This window comes from Bactrocera dorsalis, chromosome 3, assembly GCF_023373825.1.
Source record: "Bactrocera dorsalis isolate Fly_Bdor chromosome 3, ASM2337382v1, whole genome shotgun sequence".
NCBI lineage: Eukaryota > Metazoa > Arthropoda > Insecta > Diptera > Tephritidae > Bactrocera > Bactrocera dorsalis.
The window spans coordinates 58,730,736-58,747,707 of NC_064305.1; the positions used below are offsets into that span (position 1 = coordinate 58,730,736).

At 30.9% G+C, this 16,972-nt stretch overlaps 1 protein-coding gene across 7 annotated transcripts in view; it reads right to left on the bottom strand.

Moving 5' to 3' along the window:
- Positions 1 to 409: 409 nt before the first annotated feature.
- Positions 410 to 16,972, bottom strand: part of LOC105222355 (pneumococcal serine-rich repeat protein) — an 85,493-nt gene continuing 68,930 nt past the window's right edge. For 4 of the 7 annotated variants that reach the window (XM_049451704.1, XM_049451700.1, XM_049451702.1 and 1 more), the window contains 9 exons: positions 10,561 to 10,682; positions 9,768 to 9,852; positions 9,618 to 9,696; positions 9,200 to 9,226; positions 7,723 to 7,891; positions 7,494 to 7,652; positions 7,129 to 7,306; positions 5,603 to 5,769; positions 410 to 5,510 (listed from right to left, as the gene is read on the bottom strand). In XM_049451704.1, coding sequence (XP_049307661.1) covers positions 5,302 to 5,510; positions 5,603 to 5,769; positions 7,129 to 7,306; positions 7,494 to 7,652; positions 7,723 to 7,891; positions 9,200 to 9,226; positions 9,618 to 9,696; positions 9,768 to 9,852; positions 10,561 to 10,682 — 1,195 coding nt within the window. In that variant the 3' untranslated portion in view covers positions 410 to 5,301. The remainder of the gene's footprint in view (positions 5,511 to 5,602; positions 5,770 to 7,128; positions 7,307 to 7,493; positions 7,653 to 7,722; positions 7,892 to 9,199; positions 9,227 to 9,617; positions 9,697 to 9,767; positions 9,853 to 10,560; positions 10,683 to 16,972) is intronic. The other 3 variants (XM_049451705.1, XM_049451706.1, XM_049451707.1) reach the window with 3 other exon arrangements.

Below are 16,972 nucleotides of genomic sequence, written 5' to 3' on the forward strand. Positions count from 1 at the left end.
TTAACACAAAAAAAATATGTTCGTAATATAACAGAAAAATATTGACGAACAATCCAAAAAAAAATATTCGAAAATACTGCGGAATTTATAATTGTAAAATCCTTTCTAAATATATAGTATATATGTATATCTCAAAATGTTAATAGATATCGTCACCTGAAATGCAAAACTACGCATCATCAAAAAACTCGAAATTGAATTTTTTTTTTGCTTATGATTCACTAGAACATATTATATATACGTATCATAAAATTTTAACCTCTCGCTGTCAGATATAACCACTTTATAACCATTTCATAACCAAAACTCAAATTGTTTCTATATGAGTGGTTTCTATTATATCATTTTCCCTCACCTCTAAACTTATGAAAAGTGATGTTACGTTTTTTTGCATTTTAGTTGATGATATATATGTAGTTCCAGTTCCCATTCTCAAAGAGTAGTAGTAATAATTTAATACATAGAACGGCAACTTAGAAGTTTTGTAGCCAACATGACTTTGAGAGTGCTACCATTTTGTTTATTTCTACCTCCAATTAACTTGCCTTATCAGCTAAATAAATACTCAATAACAATAAGTTCATTAAATATAAATAGTTATATATACTATATACTTATATATAAAAAAAAGTATTGTAAGAAAAGATTACTAGTAAGCTTCCCAGAATTGCATAATATATTTAATTTACTTTTGTTTATACATATATAATATAACTATTTACTTACACAAATAACTGTTTGCATGCATAATTGTGAGTGTGAATGAGTATTATATTTATGTGTGTATTCGTGTGATGAGAAACAAGAAAAAATTCGTTGCTTGCATATACAATTTTCTTAATGAGGAGACTTCGCTTTTATAATGAACTTATAGAATTTTTAATCAACGCACAAAAAATATCAAATTTTTCAAACCAAAACTTCACAAAGCAGTCCACATGGGAAATAAAATCCCTTTTATAAACAATAATTGCACAAAATCAAATTTCATAAGGAAAAATGTTGCCTTTAAAATATATATTGAAATCATATTTTGAGGAAAAAATATTTTTTTATAAGGAAACTTAATTTTTGGGAACTTAAATATTAACGAAAATCCACATAACCGAATAAGAAGAAGAGAGTAGATATTCCGCCACCCATTTACGAGGAAATCACATTTGAGTTTCAATTTGGCTGAGTGCTTTTCAGTTTTCTCTGCCATTTAAACGAATCAAAAACTTAATATTTCGGCTCAGTCGAGACTTCAACCGGAAATCTTTGTGGATCACATTGATCTCTTTTTTTTTTTGACATATAAAACATATTTGTCATTATCAGCATTTCCCGCATCTCCCACTGAAGCATAGAATCTCAAGAAAATATTTTCGTCGGTTGTTATTTTTTTTAGAATCTTCACTTCGTTCCACGACTTCGACATTTAAGCATTTCTTTTTGTAAGGATCTTCTACACCTGGTCTTTAGGTCCCTTACGACTTCCTTGTTGGCTTCAATCCAAAGGTTTTCGCCTCTTCGGTGGCATCACAGTGTGTGTGTCATATACATCTCTATTTTCGCAATTTAGTTGGCGACGTGTTTCCAAATTTAATTTTTCATGTACTTGTACATAGGTCTCCATTACTGCTGACGTTAGATCACCACATCTTGAGTATACACCGTAGTTATCTTCGGATATTGCCAGTAAGGTGGTTGGTTAAAAGTCAGGTTTCAAATCCGTAAAATATTATAGTAAAGAGACAACGTTGGGTTTAAATAATCCGCTTAGGGTTCGGAAGGATCGAATTGTGCTGCCTAGGTAGGAAAAGTCTTCAAAGTGATTAATTTACTTGTCCCGTATTGTATGATTATTGCTTTTAGTTTTTTTTTTTACTGATTTTGACGCCGATAAATCGTAATTTCTTTCAAAACGTGGTCTAACTCAGCAGGCTGTAAAAAAAACTAAGGCTTATGCGATTCTTATTCATTCTCTCCTGCAATAAAACCGGTAAGAGCGACACATTATTTGGATGACGCCGATGACAACTTATCAACCCTTACCATTCTAACGGGGATTAGGTACTCATTACAACAATAACACATTTTTTGACTACTCGCTAAAATGGTTTCGGCAATACGTGGTTAAAGCTTCAATAACAAGAACAACATAGAGCTTTTTGCACATGTTTTTAGGGGGCCTTTAGTTTACAATAATTCCTTAAATCACAAATTCGAAGCACAGTTGGTATTGCTAAATTTTTTGCTATGCTATTCTTGTTAAGATAGCCTCAACAATTATAGAAACACTTGATAAGTAGTTTTGGTTTACGTTATGGCTAGGTTAGGTTAGATGTCTGATCTAGAGAGAATGCACGTGGACTGTTATTGTAGTCCTTTACAAAGCCATAGGAAAGAAGACTCCGGTGTTCGAAAATACTTGTCAAGTTTTTGTCACAGTTTTCAAAATAGATGACAGTCTACGGTCATTTGAAAATCTGGGTCCGTTCCGATTACGACGTGGGGACGGATTTTAGTTTATCATGTCAGCTTCGACCATGCTATTACTAAGCTTTAGTGGTGTAGTAACACAAAGCATTCGCCAGCTAATTTTTGGGAAAAACTGCTAAGTTGACAGCTATTATTATTAGAAATCGAGGTCAGCTCCGGTTACGTAGACCCGTTTATTGTGGGAAGTGTTGGAGTTTATAATGAAACTTGCTAATTTACCTTTGCAAAAAGTCGCTTAGCTTTTACTTTGCAGTTTAACGTAGTTTAAAGCATTTTTAGGCCGTCATTGCATGCTAAAAGTTGCAGTATTGGAATTTACCACGAATTTGGTGCTATGTAAACGCATAGCGAAATTCCCTTGCTTCTCTTAACGTAACTAAATTGGAAAGTACTACAGTTTATGCAAACTAAAGACAACAAAATTAAAACGAATTTAAGCAATAAATCTTAAAAAAGAAAAACGTTTCATTGAAAGCAAAAAGAGAAAGATCTCACTAAAACCGAAAATCAATCAAGTGCAATTTTTCTTAATATTTACATATCGTTTATACTGCCTTCCAGCTAAATGCAAAATAGCTCAACCGAACTACATCGTACATATTTATAAGTATTTCGCATGCAATTATTAATTCATTAATATATAAGTATTTGCATAAATCATGCTTCATCAATTCAATCATTACACATAATTAAATTCAATTTTTTCCAACGCGTTTTTCACTACATATTCATATTTTTACTTTAATCAAGAGTTAAACTTGCACTTCGCAACAACACATATGTCTCACTTGCTGCCGGCCAGCCGCGCCGCCAGCTGGCCCACAGCTGATTTTTGTTTATCTTTTTGCCAATCCACAATATACTAATACTAAATGCCAACATTTTATACGGAGGGGGGTGTATAGTACAACCACAACAACACAATTGAATTCAATCCAATACACATTCAATTCATATAAACGGACGTATGTTTTTTTGTTGTAATATAAATTTGTATAGATTTATTTTAATCGTTCACTTTCATAATAAAAGTAATAATAATAATTATAACCTAACATTACTTAAATGGTAATATGTATTTATATATATGTGTGTGTATATATAAATATAAATTTATTCATATACATATATGTAATGTATGTAAATATTACCTTTACTAAAATTAGAATTACAAAACATTCGCGTGAAAAATAGAACATTTGCTTTTGACAAAATAAACATATTTGTAAGTATGTGGTATTATGCTAACTGCTAACTGCTTTTGATTATAGATTACAGCTATTGCTGGTTGATTCTTTTAGCTTTCGTAAACACTTGCTAAAAAATAATAATTTCGTAGAATAATTGTTGTTTACCTGGCATATTGAAGACAATAACAAACATATGCTTATTGAAACAAAGACAATTAAATTGCTGTTTGGAGATTTGCAGTTTTTACAAAAATCAAAAATTGAAAAAAAAATAACATATTGAAATGCGCAAAGAAGGCACGAGTATGCGCTAAGCTCATGCATTCATTTTGATTTTTCTTTTCTTTCACTTTCGTCTTTTTACTTCTGCCGCTTGCTAATACCTTTACGTACGCATGCGTGTGTGCATAAGTATAATTAATTGCGTAACATATATATGTATGTAAGTATATATTAAAGTAGTGATGATAAGCAATACAAAACGTCATTGTAAAACAAATTAATTAATTTTACTTAAATTTAAATATATTATTGTGTTTACTTGCATATGCGTTTTGTATGTTTGTATGATGATTTATGCTTGTTTTCTCTATACAAAAACAAAAAAAAAAATAACTTGGACTTGTTACAATGTCTATGTCGTTATGATGTGTATGTACGTTTATTTGCGTTTTACTTTTGCCTACAAATTTATATAATAAGTCCCTTTTAAATATATGTATATAATATATATATATAGGCGTATGTATGTATAGTTTATAAATAATAATACATTCATTATTTTCATTATTATTTGTGGCTTTTGTAAAAAAATATCTTTTTAAATTTAATAAAGAAAACGTGACAAATTTTAATAAGGTGATACGAAAAAATCAAAAAAACATAAAATTTTGGCTAAATACATTTATATAAAAACTAGTTTAGACTACATTACATTACTACCGCGTATGCAATGTGCTTTCGAAAATTCTCGCGCAATTTTCAAAATCATGCAAATTTCATTTTCACAAACATAATTTTCACGAGACTCACCTCACCCTTTTGCTTGCATTAATTTAAATTGTAAGTTTAATTTTTTCTTTAATTAAGCCGTTTCATTTTGTTTTTCAACTAATCATTATTAGTAAATGAATGTCTTGTGTGTGTATGTGTGAGAAAAAAAAAACAGTTATTAGTCTTAATTGTCCGATTTGGGAAGATGCTTTGAATTGCTTTGCTTTGTTTTGCTACCATGCCGATGTGTGTTGTTCTTGCTCGTCATGTGGCGCAACTTTGGTATTGGCTTGATTGTTTTTGGTGTTGTTGTTGTTGCTGCTGCTGCTGTTGGCATTTGCAACGACTTAGCACCATCGGCCTCAGTTCTATTCACTATCGACGTTGTTGTTGTTTTTGTTGTCATTTTGGCAGTTTCATTTAGTGCGACTGCTGCTGCTGTTGTTGTTGTTGCTGCAGCTGTTGCACCAATCGGCAACATACTACTACTGCTGCGACTCATCTTACTCAAATTGTTGTGTATATTATTGTGGATGTTGTTGTTCCTGTGGCGTTGGCAATTGCTATGTTGTATATGTGGTTTCTTTATATTATCGCTAATGTGAGACGTGCTGCTGGAAGTGTAAAGCATTTATCAGTAGGCCTGCGCCTCCTTATAATCACTCTGATCGGATGTGTAGAAGTCTTCCAATTTCCATTGCAGTGTCTCGAAGGTCGGTCGCCGCATCGGGTCTTTGTGCCAGCACTCGAGCATAATTTCGTATAGACGTGGCTCACAGTTCGGCGGCGACGGCATACGGTAACCGTGTTCGACTTGCGTTAACACTTCGGCATTGGTCATACCTGCGCAAGGGGTGGTGATAAAATTTAGTAATAATTCGAAAAAAAAGTAAATAAATTTTTATTACAAAATATGAATTAATTTTTAGACTTACCAGGGTATGGTATGCGTCCGTATGTCACTAACTCGGTGAGCAAAATGCCGAAACTCCATACATCAGACTTAATGGAGAATTTGCTGTAGTTGGCCGCCTCGGGTGCTGTCCACTTAATGGGGAAGCGTGCACCGACGCGTGCCTCGTACTCATCCTCTTTGATAAGTCTGAAAGCATAAATTAATTTCAAAAATTAGTAGAAGAATATGTATTTTCATAAACCAAAAAATATAAAAATTATTTTAAAAAGTGATAAAAACTGTAGGAATCGAACAAAAGAGATAAATGACAAAATATAAAAGTAAAGTTCAGAATAAAGAAACTCAAAAGGCATTTTAGAACGCGGTGCTCTTAAATACTGAAGCATTTAGTGGCGTCTTTTTCCTGCAAGTTCCGTGAAAAGTTACCTTAGTAGTGTATAATTTTTTTCATACGATCAGAACGAAGCGATTTTAACGCACATAAAGTGTTTTTTTTTTATAATAAATTAAAAAAACCCAAAACCTGGGTTAGTTGAATTTTTCGCATAAATTTTGAGGTTATGTAAAAAAAGTTTATATACAATAATTATAGATTTTTTCATTAACTACAACATTGCCATATATATTTTTTCTATAGCACTCGTAGTTTTCATGGAAACCGAGATAAACCGTTTGTAACCCCAAAAAGTTCGACCACTTTCTCTTTACTTTCATGTTTGTTATTGTTTACACCTTTTCCAATTAGTTCTAACATGATTTTATATAGATTTTTTTTACTATTTTTTTATTTTTTTACCATTTTCAAAGGTGTAGAAGTGCTTATTAAAAAATATACAAACTTTTGACGTCGTAAACAAACAGCTGCCCTACACACTAATTGACATAAGGGATTAAACTTCAGTCGAGCATAAAAAAAGTTTGTACCAATCCAATCAAAAATGGACCAGCCCGAGTAAAACTCGATCTTTAGTGTGTATTTTATAACAAAATTACTCGAAAACGCGCCTCGCTTTATTATTAAATACGTCACAGAATTTTTTTCGAAGTGTGCTAGAAGCTTAAATGCATAGCATACATTTTAGAATTAAATTTTTTTGGAAATAGTTTACTAAAATTTTTTAGGTTAGGTTTTTTATTTCAATATTTAACCATTTTTCAATTAAGTGTGCTAGAAACTTAAATGCAGTTGGATATATTTTATTCTACTTTTATTAGAAAAATTGGAAAAAAAAATTTTGAGGCAATTGGAGAGTTGAAATATATGTTTTCACTATGCTAAAGACGTATGTATATACGGAATGCAACTGATTTATGTTTCTTTAATATACTGCTATTTTTCGAACCAGAAATGAGCACCATTGTAAAAGTCGATCAAACACGTTTTCATCACAATTCTAAATATCTATATAGCTTGCAAATCCACGGCACACTAGACTTCTGTCATTTAATCTATTCATACGTGAATCACACATGCTGTGCGGTAAACTGCGTCGTCTAATAGCTAAACGCCACAGCAGACCCCCCATAACAAGCGTGCATATTTACCTCGCCAAACCGAAATCGGCAATCTTGACAACATTATTGTCGCCCACCAGCACATTACGCGCTGCCAAGTCTCTGTGAATGTAATTCTGTTGCTCCAAATAAGCCATGCCGGCGGCAATTTGCGCTGCCATATCAATGAGTATCGCCATCTTTAGACTGCGTCCCTTGCCTGCAAGTACTATAAATTATTTTCGACTGCACATTACAAGCTTCATGTAACGCAATGACAAACTACAAACTAATGCATACAAATACATGGCCGTATAAATATTTATATGTACAAATGTATGTATGTATGTATATGAGAATGCATAGCTGTATAGCAAGAATATATTGTTAATTGTATAAAATGAACGGCAACGCACCTTGCAGGTACTCTAACAGTGAGCCGTGCTTCATCAACTCGGTGATGATGTAAATTGGCTCCTCCACGGTGCAAACAGCATAGAGCTGTATGAGTTTTGTGTGACGCAGCTTCTTCATTATTTGAGCTTCGGCCAAAAAGTCTTTTGGATCCATTGTGCCTAAGTGGTAAAATAATAACAGTGATTTTGATATAAGCCTCTAGCATGCACATGACATTTGTAGACTTACCTGATTTCAGCGTTTTAATCGCCACCGGTGTGGTATTGTTCCACAAGCCTTCCCATACCTCGCCGAACTGGCCGGAGCCCAATTTGCGTACGAATTTAAGCGAAGTTCTGTCTATTTCCCATTGATCGCGTGTTCGATGCGATAGACCCTCGGTAACGGGTTTCTCAATCTGCATGCGGAAATGAAATAAAAAACACGATTAAATGACATTCGTATGTTAGATGTTATGTTGGACTGTGAGTAGGCGTGTTATGTACATTGGCTGGTATGTAACAGTACATTTAGCTGCTGTTGGCAGACAATTACATATATTTTTGTGTATGTATGTACATGTTACTTATGCATTATGTTATAAATGGGTGGAGGGAGCGACTAAAGCATTAAAAACTCTGTATATAAATGATCACTATGACGATTTGAGTTGATTTGGTTATAGCCGTCTATCTCTCTGTATATTTGCAAGCTAGTTCCTTAATTTTTAAAGATATCGAACTGATACTTTGCACACATTATTTTCTTCCAAAGGCGCTACTCAATTGTCGGAACCGCCGATATCGGACTATTATAACATATAGCTGCCATATAAACTGAATAATCAAAATCAAGTCGTTGTATAGAAAAGTTTGAAATTTGACGAGATATCTTCACGAAATTTTACTTGGATTATCGTTCAAGAGAACGGTAAAATCTGCGAAGAAATTGTTCAGATCGGATCACTATAGCATATAGTTGCCATACAAAGCGACCGATCAAAATCAATCAATCTTTTGTATTATGAAGGGTATGCTTCGACGCAATCGTAGTTAACGGTTTTTCTAGTATAGAGTAAGTAAGTAACGGATACATAATTTTTTTAGTATATTATTGATCCACTTCCTTCGCTAAATTTCCAACATTTAACTTTCTTAGTTTTATTTTAATTTTAAATAATCTAACAGCATGAATGCTTTAATCTGCTCCCTTGTTATTTATTTATTTATTTTTTTGTTTTGTAGAGTACTTGTATGTGGATAAAACGATATGCTGTGAATGACTGACCAATAAAATCGCCAATAAGAAACTGCCGCTTCAAATAAATATTTAATGTGGTGAAGATGAATTCTGCTCCATAAAAATGCTCAACGCAGTACAATTCTTTGGAACCAAATATGCGTCGATTATGTGAGTAGGTGATGCGACAACGAGAAGACACATTTTAAAGAGGACAACAACACAAATAAACACAACAACACCAATATATATTATGTATATGGTAAAAAAGGTGAAAAAGGCAAACACTTGAATTCATTATAAGCCATGAGGGCGTGAAAATATATGCAATTTTTCTTTTCTTTTTGACACTAATTGAATGTCACAACACAGGCAGCTAGGTGACAGCGGAGTTGTGGGTGACTGCTGCTGACTGGTGATTGGTGGGTGGTGTTTGGCATGTGTGTATGTGTATGTGGTTGGTGTTTTAGTTAGAACAAACTCCTACCTCGAAAATACCCGCAAATTGGTTTGCCTATTTTTTTTTTTTTTTTTTTTGTGGCAATTTCAAATGTGAATTGTTTTAAGTTGTTAGTTAAATATTTTTCCAAGTAGTATTTAGTATGCAAAAAAAATTATACAATTATTTTGGAGCGTATTGCAAAAGTAGAAAGACAAAAAAGATAAATAAAATTGTAATAAAGAAAATCATATAATCCAAAAAAATTAAGGCAAGGGTATGAGACGATGTTAGTTACTCGTAAGACAATGCGAAGTAGAAACATAAACAAACACGATGTACGTTCGGTAAGTAAATGTGAATGTCTGATGCGAACAAAACAATATTTAAGTTCTAAACTAAATGTGTGATGATGAATTCTGTGAATGTGGTTGGTGAGTTTGGTAAAATTCAATGAAGTACTGACCTGTACGCATGGCTTGCAGAGGTTGACACACAAACCATCGGAATCCTTGGAATAATGCTCAACAAGTTCCTGGAGGGTTCTGTAGGAGGAACAAGGAAAATTAATATTTTTCCAAAAAAAAAAATCGAAAGAGTTTTTGCGTTGACTCACCTGAAGGTTGTGCGACGCGCAATGAAAAAGCCACCCTCATCTAGTTGTCGTATACGGTAATGCTTCACTGTGTCGCCATCACGTACTGCGCATAGAAAAGTGGAAATTATTATTTTTTGTTATTATTCCAGCAGAATCAATAAGAAAAAAATTAGTTTTGTATTTTTATTTATAATTTTTTTTTGTATTTTTATTTTTATTTCTGTTTTTTTTTTGTACTTATTATTTATTTTTTAATTTAATTCTTTTTTAATTTTTAATTCTAATTTTTTTAAATTAAATTTATTTATGTTTCATTTAATTTTTTCGTATTTCTATTTATTTTATTTTTTAATTTTTAATTAATTTTTTTTTTTTAATTTTTAATTTTCATTTTTTTAATTAAGTTGCTTTGTTATTAAACCGTTTTGTATTTTTATTTAATTTTTTAATTTATTTTTTTTTTATAAATTTTAATTTTTTTGAATAAAATTTCCTTGTTATTAAACCTTTTTTCGATTTTTATTTAATTTAATTCTTTTATTTTTATTTTTATTTTGTTTTAGTATTTACATAATTTTTATTTTTAAATTTTTTAATATTTTTTATACATTTATTCAGATTTTTTTTTACTTTTAGTACTTTTATTTATGTTATTTAAATTTGTTTGTGTATTTTTATTTATGTTTTTTATTTCTTAACTAATTTTTTTATTTTTTTTATATATTTTTTATTTATTTTTTCTTTATTTTTACTTTCTATTTTATTTTATTTATTTTTATTTTTTTGTCCCGTTTTCTGTAGCATTACTCACCCGACAGCGAATAGTCATTGTGACGACTCTCCGAGTCGCGTATCAAATATGCTCCATGTTCGTTTTCTGGCAGTAATAGTTTCTTCTCAGCCTCAATTCGTTTTATCTTGCGGAAGTACCAACTGTAAAGATAGCAAAACGATATAAAATGTAATAAGCCATTAAATACCATTGCTCATAAGAAGAGGAGTTTGCCGCTTAATCGCAGACAAGGAAATATAGTATACCATATGGTACATCATATGAGCTGTAAGTGATCAAAAGCCGTACGCAATCGTTGCAAAATCAGAAAATACCAAAAATTAGAAAAACTATAATAAAACAAAAAGGCCGTTAGATAAGCTACCGAACGCCGCATTGTGATGCAATAGGTCATGAGTGAAGAGAGCGCCGGCGGCAGGTAGCGCGCGAGCTGGCGTGGATGATGGTCAAGTCTGGGGCAATAAAACGTGTTAATAGCTTTGTTGTGACGGCGTTAATGAAGCATGGCAGTAAAAGGCCGGCAATAATGACGTAATTTCGCGTGAGAAAAGCATGTGAAAACTCAATTTTCGCAGCAGCAATAGCGTTTCGAATTATAAGTGTGGTCTCGATATGAAAAATATTGCCTCCATATAATTCAGATAACTGCAACGCATTATAAAACATAAACAAAGTGTATTTCCTTTTTAAAGTGTTGCTGTAGGCATTGTGGCTTTGGAAGTCAATGTTGGAATTGTCATAAAAGGTTTTATGAAAGCTTTGACTTTAATTATAATTTTGCCTTTATTTTAGATCTTGTGAATGTTTTAAAGTGATCCTTTGGTCACTCTTGCATTGAAAATAAGAATAATGGAACTGTATTTGAAACTGCCATAAAAAGTTTCATGAAAGCTTTGACGTACATATAAGCTTTAAATATAAACCTAAAAGACTATAGATATGTGCCCTCTATTTGTGCTTTACAGTTAATGAGTAAGTTAAATGTTCCTATATTTGTGTAAGTTTCAGAACTTCCCAAGGCTTCATCAATTTTGTATGATGGTCAAAATGAGAGATTTTCTAACTTTGAAGTCGCAAATTACTGAACTTTTTTTTAAACCTAAATTAATAAATTTCTCAATTGAAAACTGTATGTGAAGCGTGCATTAAGTACGATGAGTATTTAAAGCTTTCACTGAGCTTTTGTAAATTAAGTTTGATGAGCATTTGAAGCTTTCACTGAGCTTTTGTAAATTAAGTTTGATGAGTATTTAAAGCTTTCACTGAGCTTTTGTAATTTAAGTTTGATGAGTATTTGAAGCTTTCACTGAGCTTTTGTAAATTAAGTTTGATGAGCATTTGGAGCTTTCACTGAGCTTTTTTAATAGTGAAAGTCAAAGCCATTAGTAGCATAAATCACCTAACGTATGAGATTTTTCAACTCAAAATGATAATTATACATATTTTTTAATAAATTTACGGACAGCAAGTTAACACTTAACTTAGGACGAATGTAACCTCAAAAAATCTAAAATTTCATACATAAAAAAAATGCCTTGAAACATTCTCTAGACATACCTTTTATCTCGTTTGAGTTTATTGCACGCTTTACTTTTAAATATTAATAATTATATTCCAAGCATATTGTAGAATATGTGTTTTTGGGAAAATTCTAGAAAAGCTTCACAGGTGCGTGTTTAAGACAATTAAAACTGTTTAATTAATAAAAATTGCTTTAAATACGATTAAGCATGCCATTTTAAATGTTTACACTGTAGTAATAGCAGGGAAATGTGTAAACAATCTGTGTGAAATGCATTTTTCTGTTAAATTATTTATTATGAGAAATAATACAAAGTAGTTAATTTGCTGTTATTTCATCTGATTTTTTCTATACCTATTCATTTCCCTGGCAGCTTGGTTTGAGTTTAATAATTGTTTGTCTTTTATTCACTTTAAACGAAAAAAGTCACAACACGGCGTGTTCAACGAATTTATAGACTTGCCTATCCGTGATTATTATCTCATTAATCATGTGATCAGTAGACATGATGTCATGTCCGTGCAGTTGACGCTAAACTATATTTAGGAGGGCCTGAATGATTATTATTAGCGGAGTTTCAAGAACTGTGTTCTATTCTTTTTGCATATACCTTGTGGGTCAGATAAATAGCAACGATTTTGTACTGATCATTTGGCATTAAATGCTTAGTTGCTAACTGAGCTGTAAATAATTTTTATATGAAACTGTAGTTCATAATATTGTATAAAACCACATAACTCAAAGCCTTAATATTTTCATGCATTGTCATAGAACGATGTGGACAGAAGCATGGTTATGAAAATGAAATCCCAATGGAACGAGCTAGCTACCTACAGTATTCCTATTGGCACTCGATAGAAGAAACTGTAGGAACATGATCAGCTGGGTCCGACAGATCGAGAACACTGCAGTAAATGTCTAGGCAAGGCACTAGAACATCTTGTGTGCATTTGTCCCGCATTGGCATTGGTAGTATAAATCATCTAACGTTGGCATTGGCGTTTTAAGTATCTGGGAGAGATGTCGATAGTGAGGCCACAGAATTTGTTGGAATTCACGTCAAGGGCAGGTATTCTAAAGGATTCCTCATGGACCTAGTAACTGAACTCCATCTGGTGTCGCAAAGCACCAAAACTGGTCTATGCGTGGCTCTTTGGCCTACCAGACTACCGAACCAAAATACTAAATTTTCATACCCCGAACTTTGTAACACCCAAAAGGAAACATAGGAGATCCTATAAACAGATGTATATATGACCAGTATTTCGATTTAGCCATATCCGTTAATTGGCCTGTAGACCATATATACGAACTAGTGCCTGTTTTTAAGATATCAATCTGGACACAACCTTTTCTCCTCAAGAAGCTACTCATTTGTCGGTAACGCCGATATCGGACCTGTCATAGAAACAACGATCAAAAGCTAATTCTTGAGGAGAAAAAATCAGTTTTATTTTACAAAATATCTTCACGAGTTTTGGCATGTGTTATAGAAATTATTAACATCAAATCAACAACTAATTAATTTGTTAAAAACAATAACTGAAATATTAATACCAAAAATCGAATATCTGTGCATTGCAAAAAAAAGAATACACACTTGCAATGATTTGCACAATTTTCTTGACCCATAAAATGAGCTTAACTGCAAAGGTTCAAAGCAACCTTTGAATTAAGTCAAATAACAAAGCAACAACAGTATTTAATACATTACAGACGAACAAAATGCTTTGTCATAACGTTAACATTGACCTTAATATGAAAATCTTCAAAAAGTACGGCAATATTTTTGTTATAAATGTTTTACTTTTTTCAATTGATTTCTGCTACTTTTGATCGATTTTGCTTGTGTTGCTTTGCCAGCGGCCACAAAAACAAACTGTTGCGAACAATTGCTCGCTCGCTGATAAATGGAAAAGCACACAAGCGCTCTTCGCCTGAATTATGCACAATAAGATGTCGAATCAATATTTATTTATGTAAGTAGTGCAGTGTGTGAGCAAATAAATGTGCGTGAAACGCCAAATTACAACGCTAACACACACACATGCATCATGTATGCGCACCTGAGTGCCGAAGCAAGTGATGCGAGCGCCTATGAAAGGGCTTTCGGAAAAAATTGAAGTAAATTATGAATGTCATGATTGGCGTGCTGCCAGCCAGAAAACAACAACAGCAACAATAACAAATAGTCGAGCAAAAATGAAGTAATAAATATTAGAGGCGCTCTAAGGGAACAACAGCATTTGTGCGAAGTACAGTAACACCGGTAGCTAGACATGGCAGTTAAGGCGGCAACAGTTAATTTCTTATTCTTATTGTTAATAAATTTTATTAGACATTAATTGGCAGCGCAAATGGCCGAGTGTCAATAAATGTACAAAAACAAAAAAAAACAGCAAACAAATATAAAAAATATTAAAAAAAAAAGTAAAATAAACTGACTAAGCGCCTAGAACAAACATATAACAGATTTTTATATATGCACATAGGTACATATGTACATACATACATATGTATATATATATTTTTTTTTTATATTATATAGTAAATTATATATGTACATATATGTATATGGTCATGAATTAACGAATTCTATTGCATGCACAGCTTCGTGCGCGTCTGTCATCTCTGCGCCGCCGCTAATAACAAGTTAAACAGTTATCAATTGTTAGGCATCGGCGTTAAGTTGATGTGCGAAACGGTGCCAGTCGGTGTTGACTTTTTAGCCACAGTCACACAGCGACGACAGCCAGTTTTATTAGCCCTGTAAGCGGCATTTTTAGGTATTCTACGCGCACACGAGCGGCTAAATTGATTTAAGCCATTAGACAGCATTTACATTTGCTTGACAATTTGCTGCTCTTTACATATGTATATGTATAAGAAGAAGAAGAAGATATATATATATATATATAGATATATAGATATATATAGAAGTATATATGTATATGTCATAACAAGAACATGCTATAATCTAACGGATGCAGTAAGCATTTTCTGATATTTAAATTTTTTATGGTAGAAATCCATCACAGGTAAGGCATTTGCATATGAAAAGTAAAAGTTTCACTTTTTTCAGCCAATCTAATTAATCGGAAAGTTGTTTTTTTTTTCAAAGAAAGTTGTGTGAGATTTATTTATTTAATTTTTCTTTATTTATTTTTTTCATTTGGTACAGCACTAAAAAGGGCATACGTGCGCACATACACACACTTATACCTACAAATGTTCATATGGACAAATAAGTCGCTAAGAAGACTTTCACTTAAATGCATTCGTAAATATCATACATACATACATATGTACATATGTATCTACATAGTTATGTACATATAAGAAATTTGAAATATTTGGAATTTCGTTTGCAGCGCTTGCAGCAGCTGCTTGAGTATTAAGCAAATAATTATCAAACTCATATGCGCAAAATAATATAATAATGAATATTATGAAATAAATATTTAAATATTTGTTGTTGTCTGTGTGCAGTCAAGGTTTAAAAAACTGCTTTTATATTAATTAAAATATTTTATAATATTTCGTAAAGTCATACACCTGAGTAATGCGGCGTTAGTTTGCGTTTTCGAGTATTATGTTTTAATTTTTATTTTCGTCGTGTGGCAGCACGCTTTATGTGTAATATTTAATGCCTTCTAACACGTGCTCAATTTATAGAATGACAACTATTTTTAACATAGAAATTATTTTTACATTAAAATGCAATTTATTTTAACCTCTAAATCGAACAAAGGAGACATTTTTCTGGAAATTAATTGTTTTTAATTTAAAAAAAAAAAAATAAAACACAGGAGTTTATTATTTTTAAACATTAAAAACTAACTAAAAAAATCCACCAAAAATTTTTTTTCAATAAAAAACAAAAACAAAAAATTTTTAACAATACATTCTAATTTTTTTAAACTAAGAAAAAAAAATTAAATAATAATAATAATAAAAATTAAAAAAATAATATTTTTTTTTAAGAAAAACAAAAAGAAAAAATTTTAAACAATACATTTTAATTTTTTTAAACTAAAAACAAATTAACAAAAATTTTATTTTTTCAAACAATTAAATAAATTTTAAAAACAAGTATTTAAATTTTTTTTATTTTTTCGGCAAACCAATAAAAAAATTTAGACAAAAAAATTTAATTTTTTAAACTAAAATTTTGTAACAAACAGAGGCGAAATTTTCTGAAAATTGAAAATGAATTTTTTTTACTAAAAAATTTTAATACACTCTTTCAACATAAAAAATTAGCAACAATTTAATTTTTTTCGCAAAAAAAAAATATTTTTTAAAAAATTTAAACCTTTAGAAATTAACAAAAGTATTTTTTCAACAAAAAAAAAAAAATTTTTAAACAAAAATTATGTATCGAACAGAGGTCGAAATTTTTTGAAAATTTAAAATCAACTTTTTTTTTACTAAAAAATTTGAATACATACAAGAATAAAACTCTTTCAGCATAAAAAACTAACTAAAAAATTAACAAAAAACTTATTTTTTCAACAAAAAAAATTATATTTTTTAAACAAAAATTATGTAGAGACATGTAAAAAAAAAAACTTTCTAAACAAAAAAATTTAATTTTTTAATAAACTTTTAAAATAAACTTTTTTTTTACTAAAAAATTTGAATACAAGAATTAAAACTCTTTCAACATAAAAAACTAAAAAATTAACAAAAAATTTATTTTTTTTAACAAAAAAAATATTCTTAAGAAAATTTAAGACTTTAGAAATTAACAAAAGTATTTTTTCAACAAAAATAAATTAAATTTTTTAAACAAAAAAAAAAAAACTTTCTAAACAAAAAAATTTAATTTTTTAAAAAACTTTTATAATAATTATATAATTATATAATTTATAAAAATTGAATACAAAAAAAAATATTTTTAAAGAA